The sequence below is a fragment of the Lissotriton vulgaris genome, chromosome 10, assembly GCF_964263255.1.
Source record: "Lissotriton vulgaris chromosome 10, aLisVul1.2, whole genome shotgun sequence".
Lineage (NCBI taxonomy): Eukaryota > Metazoa > Chordata > Amphibia > Caudata > Salamandridae > Lissotriton > Lissotriton vulgaris.
In genome coordinates this window covers 191,157,027-191,184,719 of record NC_141698.1, presented here as the reverse complement: position 1 = coordinate 191,184,719, position 27,693 = coordinate 191,157,027, and the positions used below count along the sequence as shown (strand labels likewise).

The 27,693-nt window shown below is 45.0% G+C and overlaps 1 protein-coding gene across 1 annotated transcript in view; it reads right to left on the bottom strand.

Annotated features, from left to right (window-relative positions):
- Nucleotides 1-27,179, bottom strand: part of LOC147684964 (palmitoleoyl-protein carboxylesterase notum2-like) — a 62,001-nt gene extending 34,822 nt beyond the window's left edge. The window contains exons 1-11 of the mRNA XM_086940870.1: nucleotides 26,993-27,179; nucleotides 25,663-25,916; nucleotides 24,947-25,279; nucleotides 24,805-24,857; nucleotides 24,162-24,257; nucleotides 23,996-24,056; nucleotides 23,107-23,165; nucleotides 22,918-23,020; nucleotides 18,281-18,472; nucleotides 13,869-13,969; nucleotides 11,686-11,833 (exon numbers count right to left, since the gene is read on the bottom strand). Coding sequence (XP_086796996.1) covers nucleotides 11,686-11,833; nucleotides 13,869-13,969; nucleotides 18,281-18,472; nucleotides 22,918-23,020; nucleotides 23,107-23,165; nucleotides 23,996-24,056; nucleotides 24,162-24,257; nucleotides 24,805-24,857; nucleotides 24,947-25,254 — 1,121 coding nt within the window. The 5' untranslated portion in view covers nucleotides 25,255-25,279; nucleotides 25,663-25,916; nucleotides 26,993-27,179. The remainder of the gene's footprint in view (nucleotides 1-11,685; nucleotides 11,834-13,868; nucleotides 13,970-18,280; nucleotides 18,473-22,917; nucleotides 23,021-23,106; nucleotides 23,166-23,995; nucleotides 24,057-24,161; nucleotides 24,258-24,804; nucleotides 24,858-24,946; nucleotides 25,280-25,662; nucleotides 25,917-26,992) is intronic.
- Nucleotides 27,180-27,693: the final 514 nt, after the last annotated feature.

Below are 27,693 nucleotides of genomic sequence, written 5' to 3'. Positions count from 1 at the left end.
GTCCCTTCTCTCTGACACTTTACCACACCCCACTACAATCTACGCCCTCCAGTGTACATCACATACCACAATCCAATCTACCTTACCCCACTCCACTTTGCTACTATCGCTACAATCTACCCCATCCCACTACAATCTACCCCACCACACTACAATCTACCCCTCCCCATTACAATCTACCCCACCTCACCCCATTCAAATCTACCCAACCTCACTCCAATCAACACCACCCCTTCCTACTCCAATCTACCCCACCCCACTCCAATCTAATCCACTCCTTTACCATACCCCACTGCACTCCAATTGACCCCACCCCATTGTATCCATTCCATTCCACCTCACCCCAATCTACCCCACCTCACACCAATCTACCCCAGTCCACTTCACCACGATCCAATTTACCCACCCCACTACAATCTACCCTGGCCCACTACAATCTACCCCTCCACACTCCAATCAACCCCACTTCACCCACTCCAATCTACCCCACCCCACTCCCATCTGCATCACTCTCATCTACTCCACTGCACTTCAATCAACCCCACCCTATTTTATCCACCCCATTCCACCCCAACCCACACCAATCTATTCCACTCCACACCAATCTACCCTAGCCCACTCCACTATGATCCAATCTATACCACCCCATCCACTCCAATCTACTCACCCCTCTCTAATCTACTCCACCCCACTCCCCTCTACCCCACCCCACTCCCATTTACTCAACTCTACTCCACACCAATCTACCCACCTCAATTTACCCACCCCAATCTACCCCACCCGCTCCATTCTACTTCCATCTACCCACTTCACTCCCATCACCCCCACCACTCTCCCATCTACCCCAACACACTCCCATCTACCCCACTCCACTCTAATCTACACCACCTAACTCCCATCTACCCTCTTCCCATCTACCATACTCCACTCCAATCTACCCTGCCTCAATTTACCCACCCAATTTACACCAACCAACTCCAGTCTACCCCACTCCACTCAATCTAACCCACCCCACTCATTTCTACCCCACCCCATTTCCATCTACCTCACCACACACCCATCTACCCCATTCCACTACAGTGTACCCCGCCCCAATTCACCCACCCCACTTCACTGCACCCCAATTTATCCCACTCCATTCCAATCTACCCTGACCCACTCCACTATGATCCATTCTACCCCACTCAACTGCCCTCCACTCATATCTACCCCACTCTGCTACAATCTACCCCACTCCACCATACTTCACTCAAATCTACCCCACTCTGCTCCAATCTACCCCAGTCTACCCACTCCAATCCAGTCTACCCCACATTAATTTACCCACCCCAATCTACCCCAATCCACTCCAGTATAATCCAGTCTACCCCACTGCACCGCAATGGCCTTCTCTAAAGGGTCACCCAAACCTTTTTGCCTTCCTCCTCCACTTTTTCTGACAATCTTTTGCTGGCTTTAGGACTCTGTGCTATGTACCACTGCTAACCAGTGATAAAGGGCTTGTGCTCACACCCCTAAACATGGTCACATTGGCTCATACCCAATTGGTATATTTAATTTACTTATAGGTCCCTAGAAAATGCGCATTACATGTGCCCCGGGCCTGTAAAATAAATGCTAACAGTGGGCCTGCAGCACTCATAGAGCCACCCACATAAATGGCCCCTTAACCATGTCTCAGGCCTGCCATTGCTGGACCTGAGCTTGTAGTTTACTGCCACTTCAACATGGCATTTAAAACTACTTACCAAGCCTTAAATTCCCCTTTTATTACATAGAAGTCACCCCTAAGGAAGGCCCTTGGTAACCCAAAAGGCAGGGTGCTATGTAAGTTAAAGGTAGGACATGTACTTTTATGCTTTATATGTCCTGCTAGTTGTTGGACCTGGCATTTCATGGTGTGGGTACCCCTGACTTTTTGCCTCTACCCCCTCTATTGTTGATACAGTGATGGAATGCGTTTTGCTGGCTTAGATGCTTTGGACACTTTGTCACTTCTGATCAGTGTCAAAGTGCAAGTGCTCCCTGTATAAAGTGTTATGGTAATTGGTTGTCCATAATTTGTATGTTTGTCTTACTAGTAAAGTCCCTAGTAAAGTGCACTATATGTGCCAGGGCTGGTAATACAAATGCTACTAGAGGGCCTGCAGCATTAATTGTGCCATCCACACAAGTAGCCCTAAAAAGAGATCTCAGGCCTGCCATGTAGTGCTTGCGTGCAGTTTCTTAACTGCCTTGTTGTCCTGACAAGAGCAGCCACTTGCCAGGCCTTACCCTTCCCTTTTTATGCACATCAGACAGCCCTATCGTAGGCCCAAGGGACCCTCCTGGGCAGGGTGCAGTGTATGTGAAAGGTAGGACATCTACGGAGGTGTGTGTACCATGTCCTAACAGTGAAATACTGCCACATTAGTTTTTTCACTGTTGCAAGGCCATCATGCCCATAGGAAAGAATGGGGAATGCTGTGTCACATGTTTCCAGCATATCGTCATATCTTCCCATAGGCATAAGATGGAGGGATGGAGTTTAGTGTGCCAGAACTCAGAATTTAATAACACCTCTTTTTGTGAAGATGGTTTTTAAATTGTGTACTTAGAAACCACGCTTTTAGAAGTGGCTAGTTTCTTGTCTTAAACCATCCTGTGTGCCTCTGCCTGGTTGTGTATTGACTGTCTGGAAATGGATGTGACAGGGTCTGGAGAGTGTTCTGATCCCAGGGAGGAGTAGGTGAGACAGCAACAGGCTGGCCTGCATTTGATGTGGGGGAGGAGTAGCCCCCTCTGGATGTGACGAGGGCCTGTGTTGCTGCCACAAAAGGATGGCTGCACATCGTGGAGCGCGTCTGGGCCCCAGACCCTCACTATCAAAGGAAGATGGTGTGCAATGGCAGGAAGACACAGAGGTCTGGTTTGGACCGGGCTCAGAGCCCCCTGAACTCAAAGACTTCAAAGGCATTTAGGGGTATAAATATAAGTGCTGAAACCCCTTAACTCAAGACTGAAATCCAGACTGAAAATGGATTGAAACTACTTTGTGATTAAGAGGAACCTCTGCCAAGGAAGAACAGCTAAAGAGACTGAAGAGAAGTACTACCCTTGCTGTATGTTCTGGGGCTGGCCTGCTGATTTGACTAAGGAGAGGTCAAGGAACTTTGCTGTGTGCTGTTTCCCCCTGCTTGAAAGGACTTGTGCTGTGACGTGAAGTAACTTGTCTCCAAGGGCCCAAGCAGAGCTGTTCCCCTGTTGTGGAAACTCAGGAACATCAAAGTTTCCAACCGTGTCTCAGCGACGCTTGGTGCGTGGTGCTTTTGCACGCCTGAGACTGCCGTCATCGTAACTGAGGCTGTGCGTAAGGATCACCGGCCCGAGCCACAACGTGCTAAAGGATTTCTGGAAGACTGCCATGTGGTCTGTGGTACTGTTTACAAGGTGCCCGTGACCGCATTGCCCCCGTAGTGTGAAACATCGTCCACGCTGCTGCTTTGCTGTTTGTGGCCCGAGCCGTCATCGTAACAGAGGCTGTGAGTAAGGATCGCCGCCCCCGGCCTGAGCTGCAACGAGCTAAAGGATTTCTTGAAGCTAAGGAAGCTGCAAGGTGAAAGGGATTGTGATCGTTGTTTGCCAAGTGGAATCTGCCCAAGATCATCAACGAAGGAGAAGGCAGCGCCGTAACCTGTCCGGCTACAGTGCCGCCTAACAATGGAGCTGCAACATCTTCGGGTCAGCCCAGAGGGACGTCCGACGAGCGGGGAGAAAGAGAGAGCGAGGCAGAGCATCCCCCAGGTAAGGCTTGGACTCCGGTCGGGAGCCGCAAGCGTGTGTGGCCTGGGGAGGCGTGCAGGAGGAGTACAGGAGTGCTCTGATCTCTCTCCCGCTGCCCCGCGTTAGACATGCTAAAACAAACAGCTAAATGTGTTTTTCACTGCTAAGAGGCCTACTCCTCTCATAGGCCAGCATTGGGGGTTCCCTCAAATACCTTTAAGCTGCAATTTTTCATGTTTCATATCTTTAGAATGGTAATGATAAATCCTCTTTACTAGTGAAGTCGGATTTAACATTACTATTTTAGAAATACCACTTTTAGAAAGTAGACATTTCTCTGCTCTCAATGCTCTTTGTGCCTTTCAGCCTGTCTCTAATACATGTCTGGGCTAGCTGACAGTTCCCCTTTGTGCATTCCTTCTAGACAGCAGGAAACACAGGAAGGGATTGGTGTGATTGAGCACCCATATGCATTCATCTGCATTTTGATGGGTCTTCTTGAGCAGATGGGAGGAAGGCAGTGGCATAGCAAAAGCCCCTGTGGTATGGGGGGCACCGGAGCTACAGGAAGCCCCCTCAGTCACTGTGCACGGGCAGCGGGCTTTTTGCCTGAAAGCTCCTGACTGGGTCCTGAGAGTGTGGGGGGGGGGGGGTCAATGTATTTTGCAGAAGGGCCTCCTCAAGTTTCGTTATTCCTCAACGGGACTGGTTATCTGGAAGGACTGCTACCTCTTTGTTGAATGCTGCCCGCTGATTTCTGACTCTGCTGAAGGAGAACTTAACTGTTCCTTTCATCCAAAGTGATCTCTAAGGACTTGTTTAGTTTGCCTCTAGTTTTTCTGAAGTTGCAGGGGCACAAAAAACTGGAATTCTGCTGTGGCTGTTGGACTCTGCTATCTGTGAGTCCTGCCCTTGCCTGAAGTGCCCCTCCAGTTCTGGGCCCCGGAAGTGGGTTCTGCAGCTGATTATTGCAAAATCTAACACGAAGCCCAACAAAACCTCACCGCAGAGCTGACAGCCCCTGGGAACCAACACCAGGCAACGCAAAGTCTCACCACAGATCCATCGGAGCCGATGATGCAAAGCCTCACCACACCGCTGACAGGTCCTCGAAACCTACGCCGTACTACGCAAAGCATCACAAAGCCTTGCCGCACAACCTTTCGAAACCGATACTGGACAAGTCTCGCCGCACAGCTTCTTGGAACTGACACAGGACGACGCAAAGCCTCTCACAGCATTGCAAAGCCTCACCGTGCAAACAGCATCCCAGGGTCCAGGATACTGTGTGCAACAGGTCCATATGGGCCCGCGCTCCTTCGTGGTTGGTCTGAACTTTGGATTTGCACCAGTCCCTCGCGACCTCAATTAACCCTTTAGCGCTTCTTGCTCCTAAGCGCTATCTTGCATTCATTCCTTTAAAATTCAGATCTCGACTTCTGATAATTGGAATTTCGTCATTTTGGCCTTGTTTCGTTTATAATATAGCAACCTATTTTTAAACAACTGAATGGAATCACATTTTGTGGTGTATTTATTGTGTTACTGTGTGTGTGTGTTGCACAAATACTTTACACATTGCCTCTTTAGATAAGCCCGCCTGCTCTATGCCAAGCTCCCAGGCAGTCCTGCAGCAACAAATGATGGATGGAATGCTGAATAAATCAAACATTCTCCCCCAGTCAAGAGATCTGGGTAAAATCCATTTTTCTTTTGCTCACTACACCACCCCCAGTTTGGACCCAGCCAAAGGCAAATCAGTCTTGATCCTGCTCCTCATGGGAACAGTCCAGCCAAACTGCCAAGCCAGGTCCTCCTTGGACTGGAAACAAGCATCCTGGGACTAGTTTTGGGTATATCACCCCTCATCAGCCAGGCTAGTTTCAATCTAACTAGCACAGCAAGCAAGGGACCCATGTCTAGGCATACCCATCTCACTTAGGGCGAAAAGTGCTGCATCAACAAATGATGGGCGGAATGCTGAATAAATCAAAAGTTCTCCCCCAGTCAAGAGATCTTGGTTAAATCCATCATTTGGGCTGACTGTTTCCATGGGGAGCAGGGTCAAGACTGATTTGCATATGGCTTAAACTGGAATGGCATGGGGAGCAAAAAACAATGGATGTAGGCTGAGATCTCTGTACTGGGGGGAATGCTTGACATTGTTCAGCTTTCTGTTCCTCAATTGTTCTTTTTGCATTTGTTACTTCAAGTGTGCCGGGTATGTCTAGACGTGGGTCCTGGGCTCTCCATGCCACTGGAGTCAAGGTAGCCTGGCTGGTCCCAGGATGCTTGTTTCCAGTCCACAGTAGACTTGGCTTGGCAGTTCAAGCTGGACTGTTCCCATGGGGAGCAGGGCTAAGATAGATTTGCATATGGCCGGGTTTAAACTGGAATGGCATGGGGAGCAAAACAATGACGGAATTAGGCCAAGATCTCTGTACTGGGGTGCATGCTTGACATTGTCCACCATTCTGTCCATCAATTGTTCTTTTGGCAAGCTAGCAGGCGGTGAGCACAGATTATCTTGGTGTTTATCTGACTTACCCTGACTAGAGGAATGGCTTCTGCCTGGCTGGGGTGCATAACTTAGCCAACCAGAAACCCCATTTATAACATTGGTGATCACCGGTAACCATAGGACTTGTGTTTGTGCAATACCACTGTAACTCATTGTATAATACAATTCTGCACAAATACCATTACGTGTTTTTCTCCTGTTCTCTTAAATTGGTAATTTTTCCAAATGTACTCCTGCTTATCTTCAACAACTTGCGACCCAGTTTGATTTTTGCACTTACCTTGGCAAAATGGAAGTGGATCTTAGCTTCCTGTCACCCTGCAGTATGAAGGAGCTGAGGAGGCTCTGCAAGGAGAGGGAGCTGCCTGTGAAGAAATGTTCAGATAGCTTGGACCCAAGGCTGACCCTACATGCATTTGAGTTCAAACACAGGGAAGCAAGAGCAACAGGAAAGTCTGGGGAGGACTTTGAGGAGGGGAGCCAGTTTGCATTTTTAGAGGAATCAAATCCCTGGTATCACATGGAGGATCCGAAACCAGAGGCCTAAAAGGAAAGTGCCCTGTCAAAGAGGAGCAGAACAAATGACTGGGCACAGGCTCCAGTGGAGAGAGGCGACCCCATGGAAAGGGAGTCTCTTACTGGTTCTATTGCGTGGAGCAGTGTCACCTCCCACACACTGTCCCCTAAAGAGCTCAAGGACAGACAGGCTGAGAGGGACCTGAGGCTGCAGCTGTCCCAGCTGGCTGTAGAGTAGTGAAGAACTGAGGCTGAGAAAGCCCTGACTGAGGAGAGGATGGCTGAGGCTGAAAGGGCCTTTGCCATAGAAAAACTTGCTCTTCAGGATAGTAAATTGGCCCAAGACGAAGTTTTAAAGTTCTGGACTTACAAGCACAGCAAGTGGAGGCCAGTGGTGGCAACAATATTATTGAATCGTGTGTTCAAGATACCATTAGCATATCCATAGATTTGATGCCTAGCTGCAAGGAGGTGGATGACTTATGTCAGTGGTTGCAGGGGTATGAGAGAGCTCTGGCAGTGTGCAAGATCCCTGAGGAGGATTAGGGAACTAGCCTGTGGATTTGTATTCCTGAGGATGTGAGGATTGCCCTACTGGCCCTGGAAGGGAGTGACAGATATAGGTACACCACCATGAAGGAAACACTGACAAGAAAGTATGGATTCACCTATGAAGAGTGTAGGTTGAGGTTCTCGGGCAGCCGAAAACTGTCTCACCAGTATTGGGGGTAATTTGTGGAGAATTTTTGCAGAGCACTGGATAGTTGAGTGAAGGTTTGCATAGTAAACACTTTCGAATGACTGTACAATTTGATTGCCAGAGAGCGCATGTTCAGGTATTGTTCTCCAGGGCTACGCCAACACCTGTTGGAGTGTAAGTTCCCTGACCCTAGGAAACTTGCAAAGGAGGCAGACTTCAGGTGAGTTCCAGAGGTTCTGGAAAGGCATTTGGGAGTGATCCTAAAGGGAGTGGCTCAGGTTCCCCCAACTGAGGGCGGGGGAGGTTCACAGTAACCCAGACAGGTCCCAGTGTATTGGGAGGGGTAAAGGGGCTCATGTCTCTTCTCAGAGTAGGAGGAGAGGTGGGGGTGGGCAGAGGCCCAGGGTGTCCTATACCCAGTCCCCGAGCCTGGATAGTTCCCAAAGGGAGCACCAAGAGGGGAGTCTACTTTTTATGGAGAGACCATCCACTGCAAGGCACCCCATTGTGTCAGGAGAACTTGGGGGGGGGGCGTGGGGGCTGACACAAGCATCAACACAGTTCTGGTTTCTGGCAGCACCATTTCACAGAAGATGGTGGTACAGAAGCCCTGATAGAAGGGTATAGGGAGGAAGGACCCACCCCTGACTCCTGTCCAACCCAAGGGTACAGACCCTGGGCTGGAAGACTGGTTTCAGGATATCACCCCTGAACTGGTAGAAGGTGGAGTGCAGAAAGTATGCAAAGCATCTGGGGCTATCGCAGCCCACTTTAAGATGCCTCAGGGATTAGGAAAACTTCAGGAGCCCATATGTAACTCCATGCCAGCCCCAAGGCTGGAAGAGAAACTTAACCAATGGCCTTGCCTAGGGCCTCCACTAAGTAGTGGATGGCTTGGGGTCTGGCTCTTGACACTGACAGCTGTCAGTGGCCTCTGTTGGTTACTGTCCTTGTGGACAGAGTTTTCTTGGGTTGGGGACAGACGTCAGACCCAAGGGGTGTAATTGACCACATCAGTTTGTTGGCCATGGTGGTACTGTCTGCCTACTGGGATGTATCTGTGAGCAAATTAAAGTTAGGCGGTTCACAGATGGGATCCACAGGTGAGGAGAAGGATTCTTCATGGGTTAGCTTAGTGGGCCATACTAGAATAGACAGAGGGGTCCAACTGGGATCAGAGAGGCGTAGAACTTGCAAAATACCCCTGCAGTAGTGGGCCAATGTCCACGTTCTATCGCCTTAAGCAGGGAAGTCCACCAAGGTATTGATAAAACTATCATGGGTTTAGGCCGCAGAGGTTGTGTTGGAAAATGGCCCTCTCTGAAGGGTCACCCTAAACCTTCCTCCTCCTCTTTTTCTGACCTCGTTTTTGCTGGCTTTAGGACTCTGCACATTTTACCACTGCTGACCAGTGCTAAATGTTTGTGCTCTCTCTCCATAACATTGTATTGGCTTATACCCAAATGGCAGATTTAATTTACTTATATAAGTCCCTAGTAAAGTGTACTATATGTGCCCAGGGCCTGTACATTAAATGCTACTAGTGGGCCTGCAGCACTGATTGTGCCACCAACACAAGTAGCTCAATAACTGTGTCTCCGGCCTGCTATTGCAGGGCCTGTGTGTGCAGTTTACTGCCACTTTGACTTGGCATCTAACACTACTTGCCAAGCCTTAAACTCCCCTTTTATTACATATACGTCACCCCTAATGAAGGCCCTTGGTAACCCAAAGAGTAGGGTGTTATGTAAGTAAAAGCTAGGACATGTACTTTTATGTTTTACATGTCCTGGTAGTTACAAACAGCTAAATTCGTTTTTCAATGCTGTTAGGCCTACTCCTCCCACAGGCTGGCATTGGGAATTTCTTAAAATATCTTTAAGCTGTAAATCCTGATCAGAAAGGAGTAGCTTTTTCATGTTTCATATCTTTGGAATGGTAATGATACATCTGCTTTACTGGTAAAGTCAGATTTAACATTACTATTTTAGAAATAGCACTTTTAGAAAATGATAATTTCTCTGCTGTTACTGCTCTGTGTGCCTTATAGTAGTCTCTAATACATGTCTGGGCTACGTGACAATTTCACTTTGTGCAATCCTTCTAGACATCCACAAACACAGGAAGGGCTGGTTGTGATTGTGCAACCATCTGCATTAATCTGCATTATGATGGGTCTTCCTGGGCAGATGGGAGGAAGGCAGTGGCATAACGAAAGCCCCTGTGGTACGGGGGGCCCCTAAGCTGCAGGGGGCCCCCTCTGGAACTGTGCACAGGGAGCGGACCGCTTGACTGAAAGCTCCTGACTGGGTCCTGGGAGTGGGGGTGGGCTCCATGTACTTTGCAGGGAGGGTCCCCTCAAGTTTTGTTATGCTTCAACTGGACTGGTTATCTGGAAGGACTTCTTTCTGTTTGTTGCCCTGCTGCCTGCTTATTTCTGACTCTGCTGTAGGAGAGCTGACCTGTGCCTTCCATCCAAACCGATCTCCAAGGGCATGCTTAGCTTGCCTCTTGTTCTTACAAAGACTCAGGGACACAAAAGACATCCTGCAATACTGCTGTGGCTGTTGGACTCTGCTTTATGTGAATTATGCCCTTGCCTGAGGTGCCTTTCCAGGTCTGGGCCTCAGAAGTGTCTTCTGCAGCTGATTTCTGCACAGAAACCGATGTGAATCAACGCAATACCCCGGAAAGCCTCACCGCACAGATAACAGCTTCTCTTCACTGACACCAGAAAACACAAAACCTCACAAAACCTCACAGTAGAGCTTCTTGGAGCTGATGACGCGAAGTCTCAACAAACCTTACCGCTCTGCTGACAGTTCCTTGGAACTGACCCAAACCGGACAACGCTAAGCCTTGCAAAGCCTCACGGCACAGCCAATCGTAACAGATAGGTACTGTGTTCAGCGGGCCCAAGTGGGTTCCTGTAGCTGGCCCCCGCTCCATCGTGGTTGGCCTGAACTTTGGATTTGCACCGGTCCCTGGTGACCTCAAGTAGCCTTTGAGCGCTTCTTGCTTCTAAATGCTATATTGCATGTATTCCTTTAACATTTTATATCCCAACTTATGATTATTGGATATTCGTCATTTTGGTCTAGTTTTGTTTATAATATAGAAACCTAGTCTTATAATCCTGTGCGGAGGCTCTTCTTGTGGTGAATTCATTGTGTTACTGTGTATGTGTGTTGCCCAAATGCTTTACACATGGCCTCTTCAGATAAGCCTGACTGCTCTGAGACACACTATCATGGAATAAGCACAGGTTACTTTTGTGTGTACTTGACTTCTGACTAGAGTGGTGGGTTTTACCTGGCGGGGACGCATAATTTAGCCAACCAGAAATCCCATTTCTAACAGCACCCCACTCAAATCTACCCCATTCTGCTTCAGTTCACCCCACTCCCCACTTTGTTCCAATCTACCCGTTTACCACACTTTACTCCAGTCTACCCCACTCCACTCCAGTCGACTCTTCCACACTCTATTCTGCCTCACTTCAATCTACCCCACTCCAATCTACCCCAATCCACCCCTCTCCAATCTACCCCAATCCACTCCACTCTATTTTACCACACTCTACCCCAATACACTCTATGCCAATCTACCCCATTCTGTTCTACCTCAATCTACTGCACTCAAGTCTACCCCATCCCACTCAATGGAACTAACATTCAGCCATGCTGAACAGAAGCCACACTGGTATACATAATGGCTAAAACACATTGCCAAAGCCAATAGCTCTCACATAGGCGAGATCTATTGGGTTTGCCAGTGATGGTTGGATTATATGGTGCTGACCTAAAAATGATGAAATAGGGCTCATGAAAAACAGCTTTACTGCAAATTACCTATGCAGTGCGCTTTGATGCAGCTTGCACAGGTATACAGCCCCTTGTCTCTCCATTAGTCTGGAAGAGGCAAAGCTCTGGCCAGCAGACCTACAAGCTGCATTTTTAATGTGTTTTGGCACACTTAAAGTCACTCACAAGCCTTTTATCCATACATGCATATCACAGACAAGAAGAATAAGAGAGGTTCAAGGCCATGAAAAAATGAAACAACATAAACATTTTCATTTTTGTACCGCAAGGCAGTGTTCTTTAAAAGTAGAAAAGTTCACAATGAGGTGTAATGTTGGCTATGAATTGGAGATGATTCTTCAGTACAGAACACCGGTACTTACGGGATGTCTCTTAGGGAGCTTTTAATTTCTCGTCCCATGGTTTGTATGCCGTTCCATTGCCTCTCTGACCACAAGTGAACTCCAAGGTAAATGTTTTCGAGTTTCAACTGCTCCTCATCAAAGAGCCACTGGATCACAAATATGGGGGCTGAAAGAAAGCATGAGACGTCAAAGTACGTCACTGCGGCTTCGGGTCCTACACAAACCTATTGACTACTGATGCTGACAGAGCCGAGACCAGTGTGTGTGCTACCAGATAGAAAGTGACGTTGCAGCACTGCGTTATTTGTGCTGCAGGTGGTGCACATTGGTACTAGTTTTGGGGGGATGGAATAATTTTCCATCATTAAGCTTTGAGTAAGAAAGAGAAAGGAGGAAATGGATAAGGAAGGAGGTAGTTAAATATAGGGAAACTGTGACAAAGAGATAAAGCAGTGCTGGGAAAGAACTGTAAGAGTGAGATAAAGAGGCAGGGAGTGTCTGTAATGGATTAAGGAGGCATAAGGTGGAATCAAAACTACACAGCCTTGGTATTGAGCACTCCTCACCCCAACATTGAATTGTACCGGTAGCGGGCTTCTAAGCAAAACTTCAGGGCCAAGCACTTATTCTTTTATAAATTAAGCACTGCTCTTATTGAACAATCTACTGCATTCTAGGACATGTCTTGAACCACAAAAGGGGCACCAGTTGACTAAGACATGATATTAAAATGGATGAAGAAAATCCAATACAGAAACACTGCGTCTTTTTTGCACACTTGGGATATGTTATGTATCCCTTTTCAATACAGACCTTTACCTTGCATCTTCAATAATGGATTACCCAGACAGCTGTAGTCAGGTGCATTTTCCTCCATAGACCCATTTTCCTTGGAAATTTCTGGAGCAGCGTCATTTTGACTCCACCCTGTTTAAGTCATGTACGTACATCTATACACCTATATACAACTTTGATATCCAAAGTGTGGACTAATTGTATTAACATATGTGGCACATTTGCCCAAAATAATGATGAAATGTAATCCTCTTGATCACTAGAATACTGCATTTGACAAAGTAATTAACTGATGCTATTTTGTACAAAATATATTCATGTTTAACATCGATCTCTACTTCCATTGATGTATTATATTGTAATGTGCATCCATTTTGATTCTCAAGTTAACATAGCTTGATATTAGGCCTTAGCTGAAAAGTTGTAACCTTGCCAGTATGATGCTCTCTTTGCTTTGCGGGTGCATTATCGCGGTTCTCGTTAGCCAGTGAAAGGCTTGTTGTTGTGTATTGGACAACTATAGCAAAGCCTGGCAGGAAAACGTTGGCAACGATTGTGAGGAACTGATGCGGAGAGAAGGCCTTCTGTTTGCGGTGTTTCAGGAGAAAGCAACACTCACAGGCAGAAGATATATCTAACTAATTGGAGATGAGAGTCTATAGAGTATGTCGCCTCCCTTCTAACAAAGTTACCTGGTTAGTTCTCAGTTGTGGGAGATATATATTGATGTTATTGAAGACACTGTTTGTATTTAATAGGTGATGGAGACACCAATTAAATGCAATTAGGGAGGCTTCCCCTTGACTCTGAGAGGGAACAGAACTCTGCTGGGGTTTCCCTGAGTGTAAAGCTTCATGCTGAACACTTCTTTTAACTTCCTGAACTTTTCCAGAAGTTCGACTTTAGGCTAACACCTTCTAGGCTCCCGACTTGGAATCCCCCTTAGAAATGTATGCTTAGATTAGGAAAGTGAAGTTTGTTTATGAAAAACCTCATTGCAACAATTGGTTTCCTTTGAATTGCGGCTGTTACTAGCTTGTATCTTATTTTATTACAATTTAAGTTACCAGCACATTTTGGCCGACAAATAATATTGCTAAACCTTCCAAATGTAGATCTACTTTGCATAAATACTGGTTGGATTAATGTTTTAAGTAAACCCATATATTTGAATGTACTAATTCCTAGTCTTCTTTGTGGCGTCACATCGGCTTCACAAATCTGTAAATGTCTTTCTGACGTTAACTCCCTTACAACGCTTCAAGGTGACTAACAAAGGCCCATAAGGGTAACATATTCGATGATTTTACGAAGAGAATGAGGTGCAGATATCCGCGCGCCATCATTTCTTCCACAATTGTAATACAACTATTGGAAAGTATCTTTTGCCCAAAAATCAAACTTACTTTTCAAGGAGGGTTGCAGCTTGTCGCCCATTAGACACTGCCACTCATCATTTTTCTGGAACTGCTGCCTGCATGTGTCTGGAAGTATTCCGCCCCAGAGGCTGATAAGAAAAGTTACATGTAGGTGAAACAAATGCACACGGAGAGTAAGAGGTATCGAAGGGTGACCAAACCATATGGTATATGAGGAAGTTACCAAAAGATACCCTGTCACAGAAAACAATTGATTCAGTTCTCAAATTTGTTATCCACCTAATGTATTCAGATAGCTGTGCTCTTCATGCCATCAACAACAAATAGGTCTAAACGAGGGTATCACATTTCAATGCTTTGTTCTTGGTGATAAGGGGTTATTTGGAAGGCTTAAGTACAGAATTGAGTTTCCTAAGATATTGTGAACATAGCCACCAAGTTTAAAGGGAATATCCAGTTGAATAAAAGGCATCCAGATTGCTTTACCCAATACTACACCCTCAACAATCACCAGCAGCAAGGAATCTATGAAGCCCCTTAACTTAATGACGCCTGTTTGGGTATAAGACTTCAAGTGACATCCGTCGCACCACCACCCCAAATGCCTCTATCTGATGATTTCAAACTAGCAGTGCTTAATCTGAGCAGGTGGGTGCAGGTGCGGTGCTCCTCTCCAGCACTCATTTTTGAGGACAGGCACTTACTTTTCCACAGCAGAATACGATCCAAGCAAGAGTAGGAAAAAAAGGGGGGAAAATGAGAACAAAACACATAGAAAAACAGTGACTGCTTGACTGAAATTGCCCACTGGATGAAGACTGTCGAAAGCTGAACACAGACAAGACGGAAGCTGTGATCTTTGGGAAGAGCACATGATCGTGGGACTCCACCTGGTGGCCAACAGAGCTAGGACCAACCCACACCCTCCACCCACACCAAGATCCTTAAGATCATTAAAGGCGAACTCAGCATGACTTCCCAGTTCAAAGCAGTCACTGCCTCTGCCACTGCATGGGCCTAGTCTTTCTGTGGGGTGTCTTGAAGTCACTGCCTGAAGATGCTGAGGATGAATTACAAAGGTCTTCCCATCTGCACCCGGAAAACCGTGATGCAGGACCTAGGCACTGGTACTGGATTAAAGAGGTATGAGGTGGAATCAAGACCCCATCCTTGGTCTTCATCACCCTGACCTTTAATAGGCCAGCAGGCCTCTGAGCAGAATTTCAGGCAATAGCACTTATTCCTTTACAAAGCACTGCAACCTAGCATCAATCCAATGGCAGGAGTATATGGTATGCACATTTTCAAAAGGTGTGACCTGCGTATTACCCTGAATATGCCAATCAAACACTGAGAATTATGGCATCATCTAAAGAACTCTAATTTTAAAGTGTCAAAAAGTATATTTTGAATTGCTGATAGCATTTAATATGAAATTGGTATTTTCAGTTTTGACATGTACAGCTAAAAAATGTGTCATTTCATAGTGAGAATGTCAAAACCCACTTTTGCTTAAAACCGTGATAAAATTCTGTAAGAAAGGTTTTTGCTGAGTTCTGGGCCAGATAACGGCATGAGATTTTGAGGAGGGCTACTAAAATGTTGAGTGGATTTGTTGCTGTAGAAAAGTAATACTGCTGGATACAGAAGTTAAAATGTTGCCCATCTTTTTCAAAATGTGCTTGCAAGAGAACCCTATGGCTGAAACCCACTGTCCGATGGAAGATCAGATGCGACTGCTATGCTTACTTAGAGCGGCGTATACCTGATATTACAACATTCACATTCCACCTAATCCCTAGCAAGACTGAGCGAGGCACCTCCGCTTCACCCGAGGAGGCAATTAGAAATCCTTGGTTAGGTTGGATCTTTATAACCACTAAAAGGTGCGAAACATGTCGACTTACAACTCAGAGTGAGACCTCAGGGAGGCTACTCATGTTCATCTATGGGGAACTTTTTTGACCCTACTGTAGTGTACTCACTACCAGGGTTCCTTATGACCCTATTGGTAGCATTCACCTGCAAAAAGACTTTCAGTCTGACAGGGCGGTCCAGTTATTAAAGAATAGTTTGTGACCTCCCCTATCAGTTTTAATCCACATTTTCACACTCACTACACCACCCCACTTACAATCTTTCTTGCACTCATCATACATCTATTTTCAACAAAAGATCTCAGCTAAAGTGACCCTTCGAGGGACACGTTGGGCATTGCAGTGCCTGCCTAACGAGGAGCAATGCCCTACGAGGAAGCATGACATACCCTGAGGATGTGTGAGGGAAACATGAGACAGTTTTATTGACTGCCCCGTGCCCTTACTCTAGTCCCACACAACCTATTTCTCCTTCTCTAGGAACAGCAGCCCTAATTTGGTAAATGTGAAAAAAATAAGTGCCAGGGCTCTCTTCAGGAGGCCACTGCTGTTGTGCTTATCTGTAGATTAGCCAGACAGCGTTGCCTTGTGGCAGACTGTCACAAGGTGCGGTGTTGACAAATAGGTGCCGGTGTTGAGCACCGGAAAACACAGGCTCAAATTAAGTACTGATTACAGGCACTTCTCAGCAGACTCACAATGTTACCAGAGGGAGGATACCAGTGTTTCTCAGAAGGACCATTCATTTCAGCAGGGAGCAAAACTTACTCCGCCACTCGAGCATTTTCAGCTGCGTGCTACTGGCTAGGGCTTCGCTACTGTCTAGGGCTTTGCTTTCTGAGCTTCTTGGGATGCCGTGGTACAATCATGAAAACCCAAAGGACCCTTTGTGCAGTCAGCCTTGGAGACATGGGTACTTTTTCTCTAAGGTGCGCACCGAACACCCTCCAGGGGCCCTTGGCAAGGCTTAACACAGTGTATAATTTCAAATTTGTGAAAGGTTTAAAAGAGAACATCCACACTACACAGAGTAAGCCCTGGTACAGAGGGTGGGACTTGTACAGAATATAGGCCTCTTCATCAGATTAGAAATGGCCTCCTTGGCGAATCGGATAGCTTAAAAAGTGGCCCACGTTTGCAAATCAGGTTAGTTTTTAACTTATAAAGACACACTCTAGAAGTTTTTTGCAAGGCATGGTAGACTGCATGCCTTTGTGCTTGAGGCAGACAATGTTTGTGGTAATATCAGAGAAACCAGGTTCACAAACAGCCAAAAAAACAGCCCACACTCTGCCCTGTCAGAGCAGCCCTTATGTCACTGCTGGATTGCCTTTCAGGCAAGTCCGCACCACCGCTCTTATCTGCATGGGCCGCGGCTGCTGACCAGAGGCATTCAACCAGTGCTCCGCAACCGTTAATCAAGAAGCGGTCCACACTGCCCCCAGTGACCCAGCACACTTTGGATCTGGGTTTAGTGGTGCGAAGAATGGAAGAATGTTTCAACAAGGTCCAGGGGCCCCAAACGTGTCCTGGTAGCCCCAGTCCCCTCTACTATGGTCCTTGGCGAAGAGGCGTTGTTCATGGGCCATCAACAAATCCCACCATGGCCTCAGCACCTGTGGGCTGTGGTCCTTGCGGCCAGCCCGGGCTCAGATGTCAAACAATTCTCCCAGTGACCTCTCACTCTTTCACCCTTGCTCTAGGAGAGCAGAAAAGGGTGAAGGATGGACGCATCGGTGATTGTTAAACATCTCTGAGAGATCATTTTCATTGGCTGTCAAGTAAGATTGCTTTACAAAGACACAATATTCTCGGAGTTAACTGAGCAGTGGCTGCAGGAAACCCCAGAAAGAGTCCTTGTTGTCCCTTCCACCTCCCACCCGTTGTTGTTTGCCCTATCACACCCGCCCTGCTCCCACCACAAAAAAACATTGACAAAGCAGAATAGTTCTTGTATATGCAAAAGCTATTTGGCTTTTTCAATGGGTTATTTTTAGTCATTAAAAAGGGTGATGACGTGGCCAGTGTTGACCACATCATAGAGCTTTTTTGCTTTTCAGTCATGCTACACAAAAGTGCACAGCAGCTGCTCTTGCTCTACAACATGGCTAAGAAAAAAATAAAATTGAAAAATAGATCTCGCATAAGTGAGACCTGATGGAATTTGCCAATGCTTGTTCATACTGGAAAACAATCCATCACCTTTCTTCTCGCCTCTCGTCACTTTTTGTTATTCTATTATTTCATTCCATCTTTTCCCTCTCTCTCTTTAGGAATTTTTAGCACAATCTGGCACCACTGCCTCCTTTCCAGACGTAGTTTGGCAGCAGAAACACTATTTTGCTTTTTCCCTGCCAAATTATATCAGTTTTGGGTTTAAGCGAAATATAGAATAGAGTGGCAATCATACTTGCTTTTATTTCAAGCGTGTTTGCCATTCAGTGATTTCTCTTCCGAGTGGATGCTTACTTCAAGGATTTTATGATCTTCCCACCGTACATTTCCTCCCAACAAACATTCCAAAACTTGAAAAATTACATTTGAAGGGGCCCTGAAGTGTACCTGAGGCCGTTCTTGATGGCATCTATTGTGGTGCAGTGCAAGGCATCGACACACTGAGATGGGTTGAGTGGTTTCAGGTCTAGGAACCATCCAGAGTCCACCACGCCGCGTACCTGCACAGACTCTGCCACCATCCCCTCCAAGGCCGCGGCCACTCGATCGATGTTCAGCAGCACCCCAAGAGCACCGGCACTATAGGGAAGGCAAGAACTTGATTAGGGTGTGTGCCCCTCCTGTCACACTCTGTGTAGGCTACTTACTGGGGTACTTAGGAAATACTAATAACCATGTGGAAAAAAAACACAACTCTTGCTCTGTAGCTGGGTATTGGGCCTACAGAGCAAACAATAAATACAAGGCAGCCTCAAAAATTGATCATTGTTCTTTTCCCTACATTAGAAATACTTCATAGTATTTCATACTTATATCAGGGCACATATTTGCATTAAGCCAATGTTAACATCAACTGTATAAAAACGAATCAAAGGTGCTTACAACATGAGAACTGTCTTGATGTCTATGCAAGATAACCGAAAATATAATTGTATCTTTTTCAATTATTCTATCAGTTTGCAACCTTCCCTACAGATCCACCCTTTCTGGGAAAATGCATAAGAGCTGGCTCCTTTCTGTGCCAGCTGCGGCCTTCTGGAAAACGATTATTACCATATCAAAAACAGGCATATTGATCCACTTTCAAGAAAGTACTAAAAATATGGGGCTCAACTTACAGAAACTGGATACATGCACAGATCTTCCAGGGAACATTTGAAAAGCTTTTCCACTAAAATATTGTGATTTAAATATAGCCCAGCCAAAATACTGAGTACCAGAATAAATTGATGGTAAGTGCATAGGTAAAAGTATAGAGTTACTACGCGTGACTCCAAATATATGTACTTTGGTGCTATATATGCTCTCAAGGTGCATAGATGTTGAGTGAAACTAGTCATTCTATATTTACCAACGTAAATTTACCTTTACAAGATTCTGGTCATCAATATTTGTGTACTCTATATTGTAAGATGAACCTTTGCAAAGATTTATGTATTCCAGAACCCAACGCAAACCGAGGATTATGTCATGGAGACCTACACAAACTATAGATTTCAATGAGTGTCATGGTCCACTATGTATTCGCCAGTGGCTTGCCAGTAAGGTGGGCAATCTGCTGCATTATGCAAGGTGTAAGGTGGACATGCGTGTTTTCTAACTAGCGGTTCTCATGGGGAAAACATTTTTGGCAGTGGAGAAATATATACTCCTGGAGCCCTATAGAATATAGTCTTGTTCCCTATTTTTTGTGCACTAAATTACTCCTTTTCTTGTCTATGGAGTGCGCAAAATTACTTCCAAAATACATGTGGATGCCCATAAATGTGTGGGATTTACTCCAATGAACGATATGTAAAACTCGTAGGTTGCTTGCAAGAATATATCCGATCTATGGGGGAGAAATAATGTGCCCTATTCCTAATTCTATGAATGACGGGGGGCTTATTTTACAAAGAGATGAGGGCATAGGACCAAATATTTCTTAGGAGCCACTGTCGGCACAGCTGATGGCTGGGGTTTCCTAGTGTTGATTCTGCCTCATGCCTCTTTCTTCCACCACCCCACACTTCCCATCTCTTTAGCGCACTCTTGCAGGTCCTTTTTCATCTTTGTCTCTGTTTTCCTATGTCTTCCTCCTCCTTTCCCTCCTTTCTGCTTTTCTCTTAGGCGTGTCTACCTTCTACAAGTTGGATTGTAGTACTGAATACAGAGGCTGTGAATATCGTGATTCAAGAATATCAGAGGAAAAATATCGAAGACTAAAAATATATATATATATATATATATATATATATATATATATATATATATATATATATATATATATATATATATATATATATATATATATATATATATATATATATCGTCAAGGAACTTACATCACAGCACCTGCTCCCTCCTTTAACCCCCACCCCCACCTTTAACCAAGCACTCCCTAAAAAGTGCTAGTATAATACACACATCTTCATTAACATGACTAAAGACAGAAACATTACTAAATCTGAATAGTACATAATATAGAACTACTCTTCTAGGAGCATCCTTATAAACAATGGACCTGATTCACAAGGGGGCCTCCGCACTCGAAGTGCACCGCAGTTGTGGGGGAGTCTCCCCACTTGGGGGGGAATTGCCACAATGAGAATTCTCATTGTGGCTTCCACCACGAGTCAGGAGGCTCTTTGTGAATCAGGTCCAAAGAGACTTAAACATAAGTGACAACTTTTACTGCCCTTTGAGCCCAGGCCCCAGCAACATTTTATTTGTATGGGCTTGTGGATCCTAAGCCGCCTTAAATGCAGAACACAAAAGTGTTCAGAAGACAAGTCTGTTTACATATTTAGAGATAAGGATCTTGGGACAGATGTACGACCCTTTCATTTAGCACCTCGCAATTTGCGACTCATTGTGAGTTGCAAATTGTGAGGCGCTAAATGAAATGTACAACAGTGTTATTACACTGTTTTGCGATTCCCAATGGTGTCGGAAATTGCGTGGCTCATTATTATTAATGAACCTCTCGCAATTTGCGAGCCCATTGGTAATGCCAGCCCTCCCAGGGATGGTGGTCTGCTGGGTTCAGCAGACCACCATGTCGGGACTGCTTTTTAATAAAGCAGCTTTATGCTTTTTAAATGCTGCCCGTTTTCCTTACAAGAAAACGGGATCCATTTAAAAAAAACCTTTTCGTTTCATTTTTTGAGAGCAGGCAGTGGTCGGGACCACTGCCTGCCCTTAAAAAATATTTTTAGAGACAGTCACAAAGTGGAAGGGGTCCTCTGGGGGCCACTTCAAAATTGCGACTGCAAGAGGGTGGTATTTGCAAGTGTTTTGCGACCGCAGTTGCGGTCACAAAACATTCACACATAGCATTGCGGATGCCATTAGGAAGGGAAAGCCACTTACTAACTGCGACTCGCAATTCCTAAATAGAGAATCGCAAATAAATTGCAACTCGCTATTTAGGAATTGTACATGGCCAACAGTGATTTTGCATGCGCAAAAGGGTTTGCAAACCTGTTTGCGCACGCAAAATCACTTCGTACATCTAGCCCTTTGTTTACAACAAAGGCCTGGTTACAAACTTGTTGGTAATTCAGTTTCAGATGCAAACTCTCAAATTGGGCAGAATTTTCCAATCTACTAATTCCATATACGCTTTCTTCCAATGTGTGCACTATTTGCCAGCAGGATTCCAGCATTTTAAATGCAGAGGGAGTTTGTGCTGACAAATACACCTACATTTTAATTTCTGTGCCGAGGCACACTCATGGATGTTCGGATACATGCGCCTTGAGGCACCCTTCAGGGTCCGAGGTGCACACATTGGAGCTTCACACTGTTTGCAACAAGATACCCACCAGGATTTACCTGTCAAAAACCTGTGGGCACATAGCACGGGGGAGGTAACTTGCACATGGGCAGATAACACATGTGCAAGTTGCCTTCTGCACGTGGGCTAATACACCCTAACTCTGAAGTGACAGTTTGGTATGTTGCCACAATTAGGGCAACCACCTCGCTCCAGGACTTCACAACACTGTTTCCAGTACTGGTCTTTCATCTGATAACCGCATGTTTTGTGGGTGTTGTGGCACTGTTTATATATCCACTGAACCAATTAGATTACCACACCTGAAAAGAGTGATTTGTGGGTGAAAACTTCAGGACTGGGGACAATGTCCATAAGGACCTGGAATGGTGGTTACCCTAGCAACAAGAGATCACTCATCGTTGAATTTGAAATATACATAATCTTTAGTTAAGTAATGTGTCACAATTTCTTTCCAGAATTCCACGTTTCTAAACGATGGCAGCCTTTCTCATTTTCAAGGGATGACCGTGGGAGATTGCTAGGGATAAGTTATCCATAGGAGATATCCAACTTACAGAGAAGCACTTTGGCTATTTATTACCCAGTAAACTAGGTCAAGACACTGGTTTAAAAAGTAAATACAATAAATATGACTCTTAGAAAGGCAACCTTATTACATACAAAAATATGTATTGATGCTCAACGAGCATTTCCTGTTGAAACATATTGAAATGCCTCGAAAAAGAAACACTTTCAAGAGCAACATAAACCAATAATAGCTATTTACGCTGCTCTGGAGAAAAATATAATTATATAAACAGGGAAGAACCTGTCACAATATGAAAAGATAGTGGTGCGAATCTTACAGTAAAACAACAACAGGGTCTGTCAGATTCAGGTAGCATGAGGCTGTACAGAGGTGATTTGGGAAAAGTCACTAAAAAGATTTTCAATGTATGTTACCTAGAACGCCACAGAGTAGGTGTGCGCATTGTTAGTCCTATGGGGTCATATCCATGCCAGATAACCCCCAACCTTGCTAGTGATTTCAATGTAGATTTATCTGTGTGTGTACGTTCATCTCAAATTGACAGAATACAATTCTGGAATGGCACCAGGCCTCCTGGACCTATTTTGGACTCCTCTGCCATGGAAGCAATGGTACCCACCACTTGAATAGAAACCTGAGAAGTGGTCAGCAATGCCCAACAGGTTGGTTCATTTAGAATGTGACTTCATCAACACAATTCAGCGCAACTCTTACCTAACTCCGGCCAGCATCACAATCTTGGCTTGTTTGATTCCTTTCGGAGCCAGATCTTTGATGACCTCCTGGATTATAAGGGAGCCCATGAAGGCATATTCAGCTAGAAAAAAAACAATGTATGTGTCTGTACAGACTTTTCACAGAAGAAGAATGCCATGGAAATGTGCAGTTGTGCGGGGTACATACCTGGGCCAGATTTGGCCAGCGTCCCGCTCCACATATCACTCGAGCAGTAAGGAACATACCTACACATAACCAGGTGGTATGGGGAAAGAAGAAAATCAAATGTGTGACTTCAGCTGCAGAATGTCTCGAATATCTATCATTATATGAAGTACTCTCTAAGTTTGGAAAAACAGGCACATAATTTCATATTTTGTTGTGGTGCAGGTGAAAAAGTCGCTCTCACAGCTCTTTCATATACGCATGCCATGAACTCCATGACTTACAGTGTTTGCCTCCCATCACGGATTAATACTGGGATACCGCTCCAAATAAGCGTCACGCATTTGATCTCAATACTTTTATCATATTAAAAAATATAGATTGTTTGGGGGTGAAGATGGTATTTTTTTTTAATTTGCAGTCAATTTTGTATGGGATTAGCCCCTTTATTCTCTCACTCTCTAATCCAGCCACCTTCCTTCTTTGGTTCAATTTTTAGGTGTCACCTGACAGCACTGGTGCTTGGTGACCTATTGTTAGGAATTCTTTAAAATACACATAGAGAGGGCTTTGGCTCCAGCCAATGAAGTGTTGTTGTCTGACTTCTTGCTATTGACTATTTGGTGTATGATTTTGTCTATGGAGTACTTGCATTACAGTGTACAAAGGATTATTTTGCATTACATATCTAAAGAAAAAGAAAGATTTTTTTATTTCAGTGGAGCAGGCTCTTTTTGGATGTTTTAATCAGGATTCGAAATACAAGCCAACTAGCTTTGCCAATGTTGTTTATACGTTGAAAGGAGCTTTGCTACGCCCGTTCAGTGTTGGTAGTATTTACAGCACAGAAAGTAGTGCAAAATGCACGTGCATTTCCGAAAAGCCATGATAGAAAGGTCTCAATACTCACACTACGTTGGCGTTCCACCAATAAGGATTTTCATCCGCTTGTGCTGACAAAATGCCTGAACCTGCGGTGAAAGACGGAAATTGCATTTAACCCACCCCTAACAAAAAAGGCACACAGCTTAATTCAAATCTATAAAATGGGCATTTAAAAAAAAATAGAAAAGCACCTTTTCTTGTTTGACTCCATTCAGAAGAGCTCATAAGCCTGCGACTGCTTTTGTATCTCATGTCACACATGTCTCTGCTAAAGCAAAACCATCCACCTGGGCAAAAACAAGAACCTCTGTTCAGAACAATGTGCAAGGAAGGGGTTCTTAAGTTCAGCTACCAGGCAGATCTCGTTTTCAACACAATGATACAACGTATAGATAGTATCTAGGGCTGCTGACCCACAAACAGTCGTTCATTGAATAGCTGCGTCTGTTAATCAATACTGTCCGTGCTGTGATGTTGTCCTGGTCGTATATAACACAACCCAAATCACCCAACATCATATAAATGAGCATATAAGGTAGTGCACAATCACTCAGTTAACATATCAGTACAAAATAAATCACTTACAAGAATAAAATACAGCATGCACATCAGTACACAACAAATCACCCAACAGCATGCAATTTAGTATACAATTCAGTAGGCAGCATATCACCCAAAAGCATGCAATTTGGTACTCAAATCAAAACACAGTCATAAATATCTTGCAATTTGGAGTATAAATCAGTGCATACGAAATCTCCCAACAGCATGCAATTAGGTATACAAAGTATCTAACAGCATACAATTTTTTGTTTGCCCATCAGTACACACTACCTTCTAAGAATATGAGCCAGCGTTTGCTCCCCTTGGCTTCGCGTAAATAGAACCTGCAAACAGTGATTAGGAGTGAGATGAACATATGGTATGAAATAATTCACCTTAAACCTAACAGAACAACAAGAATGTTAGCTCTTACCCAGCTGCGGTCCCATCGTTGCAGGTCACCAATGTGTTTTTTAGAAATAAAAGCTTCATGTCATCAGCTGGTCGTTGGATCGGCTGCTGAGGAAGGAAAGGATTCCCCGGCTGAGGAGCCATGGCACTGTCCACTTGGGGTGGGACTGCGGGGACAACCTCCTTGGCATTGGCCGCATGCTCTGTGTCTCCACCGGGTGGAGGGCCTTTGCGGTTGGGAGACTTTGCATTCAGTTTGAGGTTGCGCTTGTTCTGTGACACAACCCCTTCCAACGCCATCACAAACAACAAGGGCCACAAGATCTTCATCGCTGCTACGCGCAAACGCTGCCTCCTTGTGAAAACAGACCAAATCATTTAGCAAACACACTTTTACTAACTTTGAGTAAAATATGATTCTGCAGTATTCCCTCATATTTATTTCACTAAATGTTCCACTGTACCTACAGAACATCCTTCATTGCTGCATTCTATCATGGCTACATCAGCCAAATGCATAAAAGCCCTTACCCACTATGTTTCCCAATCTTAGTTATTAGCCATTTCCCTTGCTTGCTTGTTTTTTCAGGTGAGTGACAAAAAATTCGTAGTCGAATGGATACCAAAAATATATATCAGCAAAATTAAACAATAATTGCTTGTGCTGAAGAACAGCAACATGCATAAAAACAATTTCATCCTTTAAAAAACTTCAATTATTCTGATCCAGAGATTTACCTTGAAGAAGAGTTTGTTGGCTGTTGAAATGAGTTGGAGGGGGAGGCAGGAGTAATGGCAGGTGGAAGGCTAGCCTCCGGTGCCCCGCGACAGACAAGACTAATCACAGCAGCAAGACCCACTCCAAAGTCAGTGGTCGCTCTTCTGCTCACACCGCTGAAGCCAAGTGGACCTTATATTGCCTTCATCTGGAACACATTGCTTCCACCTTGGATTCCTTTGAGCTTTGGCCAAGGTTGAGCAGATGACAGGGGCTGGAAGGAAAAGATACCACACACAGCTCTGAGAATGATTCAAACCTTGCGTGCAGCTCTTTCGTCTCAAGACCCGCCTGCCTTGGCTGTCTACCACTTGATCCATATGGTTGATTGGCCTTTCGTTCTTACAATATGTTCTGCGCTTGCATTGTGCAAATGAATTCCCTGATTCCAGACATTAGATCATCCGAAATAACAACTGTCACAATATAGACATGTGTTAAGGTTTCCACATTCCGTAGTGCTAAACAATACAGCCGGCACATGGAACTGTGAACACATTGTGACTGTGGGTATCCACAGGGTAAATCTTTAAGAAGTCAGTTTGTTTTCATGGCTCCCTATTATGCCACAGAGCTGACTATATGATTTGTCAGGAAAGGTTAAATAATGCAGCACAATGTAGCACATTCTGTGGTATTATTATTTCATCCAGTATTTTGTCATTTTAACACACATTAATACTGTCTGGGCAAAAGATTTAATAGCAGCAGTTAAATACAGCCATCGGAAACTAAATGAGACCGGTTAACCTTTGTAAACGGTCTGACATCACTCGATACCACAGGAGGTGCTTTAGTAACTTTGGTCCTTGTGAGGTAAAAACATATTTTAGTAATCTTCAAATCTCGCTGTGGGTGGCTGATTATATGGCAAATGTGGTAAATCCATAACGCTGTGAGCACACAATTAGTTAATTCCAGTAACCCAGAATGTGAATCCAGTCAACAATAGACAGTTTCTGTAAACCAGAATGTAAAATATGATGCAGGGCAATGCTTTCATCACATAACAAATATGAGCAGGCCATACATATACATAAACCATTTCATGCAACATTTGGAGAAGATTAAGAGTCAATAGAACGCGTGTATAAACGGAAAAAGGGGCCAAATAATTGTGCAAATAACCCCTCACCAATGCCTTTACAATATTTAACATCACGCGACATCAGAATGGAATAACATCCTTGCACAAGTAAATTTGCTCACATCACCACCAGCTGAAATGGTAAAATGAATATTTCTTTCCTACCAAAGAGGGAAAAGTAGAAGATGGTTCCGTCCGTTTACCTTTGCCTGCGGAGGTACAACCTGTCCCTACGGGAGCCTGCGAGGAATGACCATGACCGGGAGAGAAGTTGCACTCTGAGGAAGAAACCACTGCCCGTTTGAGCCTGGCGTGCATAGTTGTGGGATAGCTGTAGGGTGACTCATCGATCTGTAAAGGGGACGGCGTGGCCCTTCGCTCCCGTAACTCCTCAGTGAGAGGCAGGCAGGGCAACGGTTTTCACTGCGCAGTTCCATGTGGCTGCAGCGCGCGACGCGACGCTGGCGCGAGCACCCTGAGCAATCCCGCAAAGCGGCACTAGGGGGCGGGCGTCTTTACTCAGCAGCCAAGATGCCCCAAGGGTGAACGTGTGCTTTACAAATAAATACCCGTTATGTAAACGTGTGCTTTACAAATACACCTCACATATGAAAGAGATTTTTATTGTGTACTTGTCCTTCGACTTCGCAAATTACAGCGATTGAAGAATTATCACTAACATTTACGCAACGTGCTGCCACTTGTTACTTCTGCCCAGTGGTTAATTTCTAAAAAAATAAGTGCAGAGGTTCTCGTCTGGAGGCGGCTTGCACAGGCCCATTTCTCCTGTTAGTGCCGCCTAAAACAGAACCAGCTACTCAGGGCTTTAAGTGGGCCAGGTCTCACCGGTGCTGAACACCGTCAGTTTTTTTAAAGGGAGCCTCGAAACGGGTCTCTATCGGAC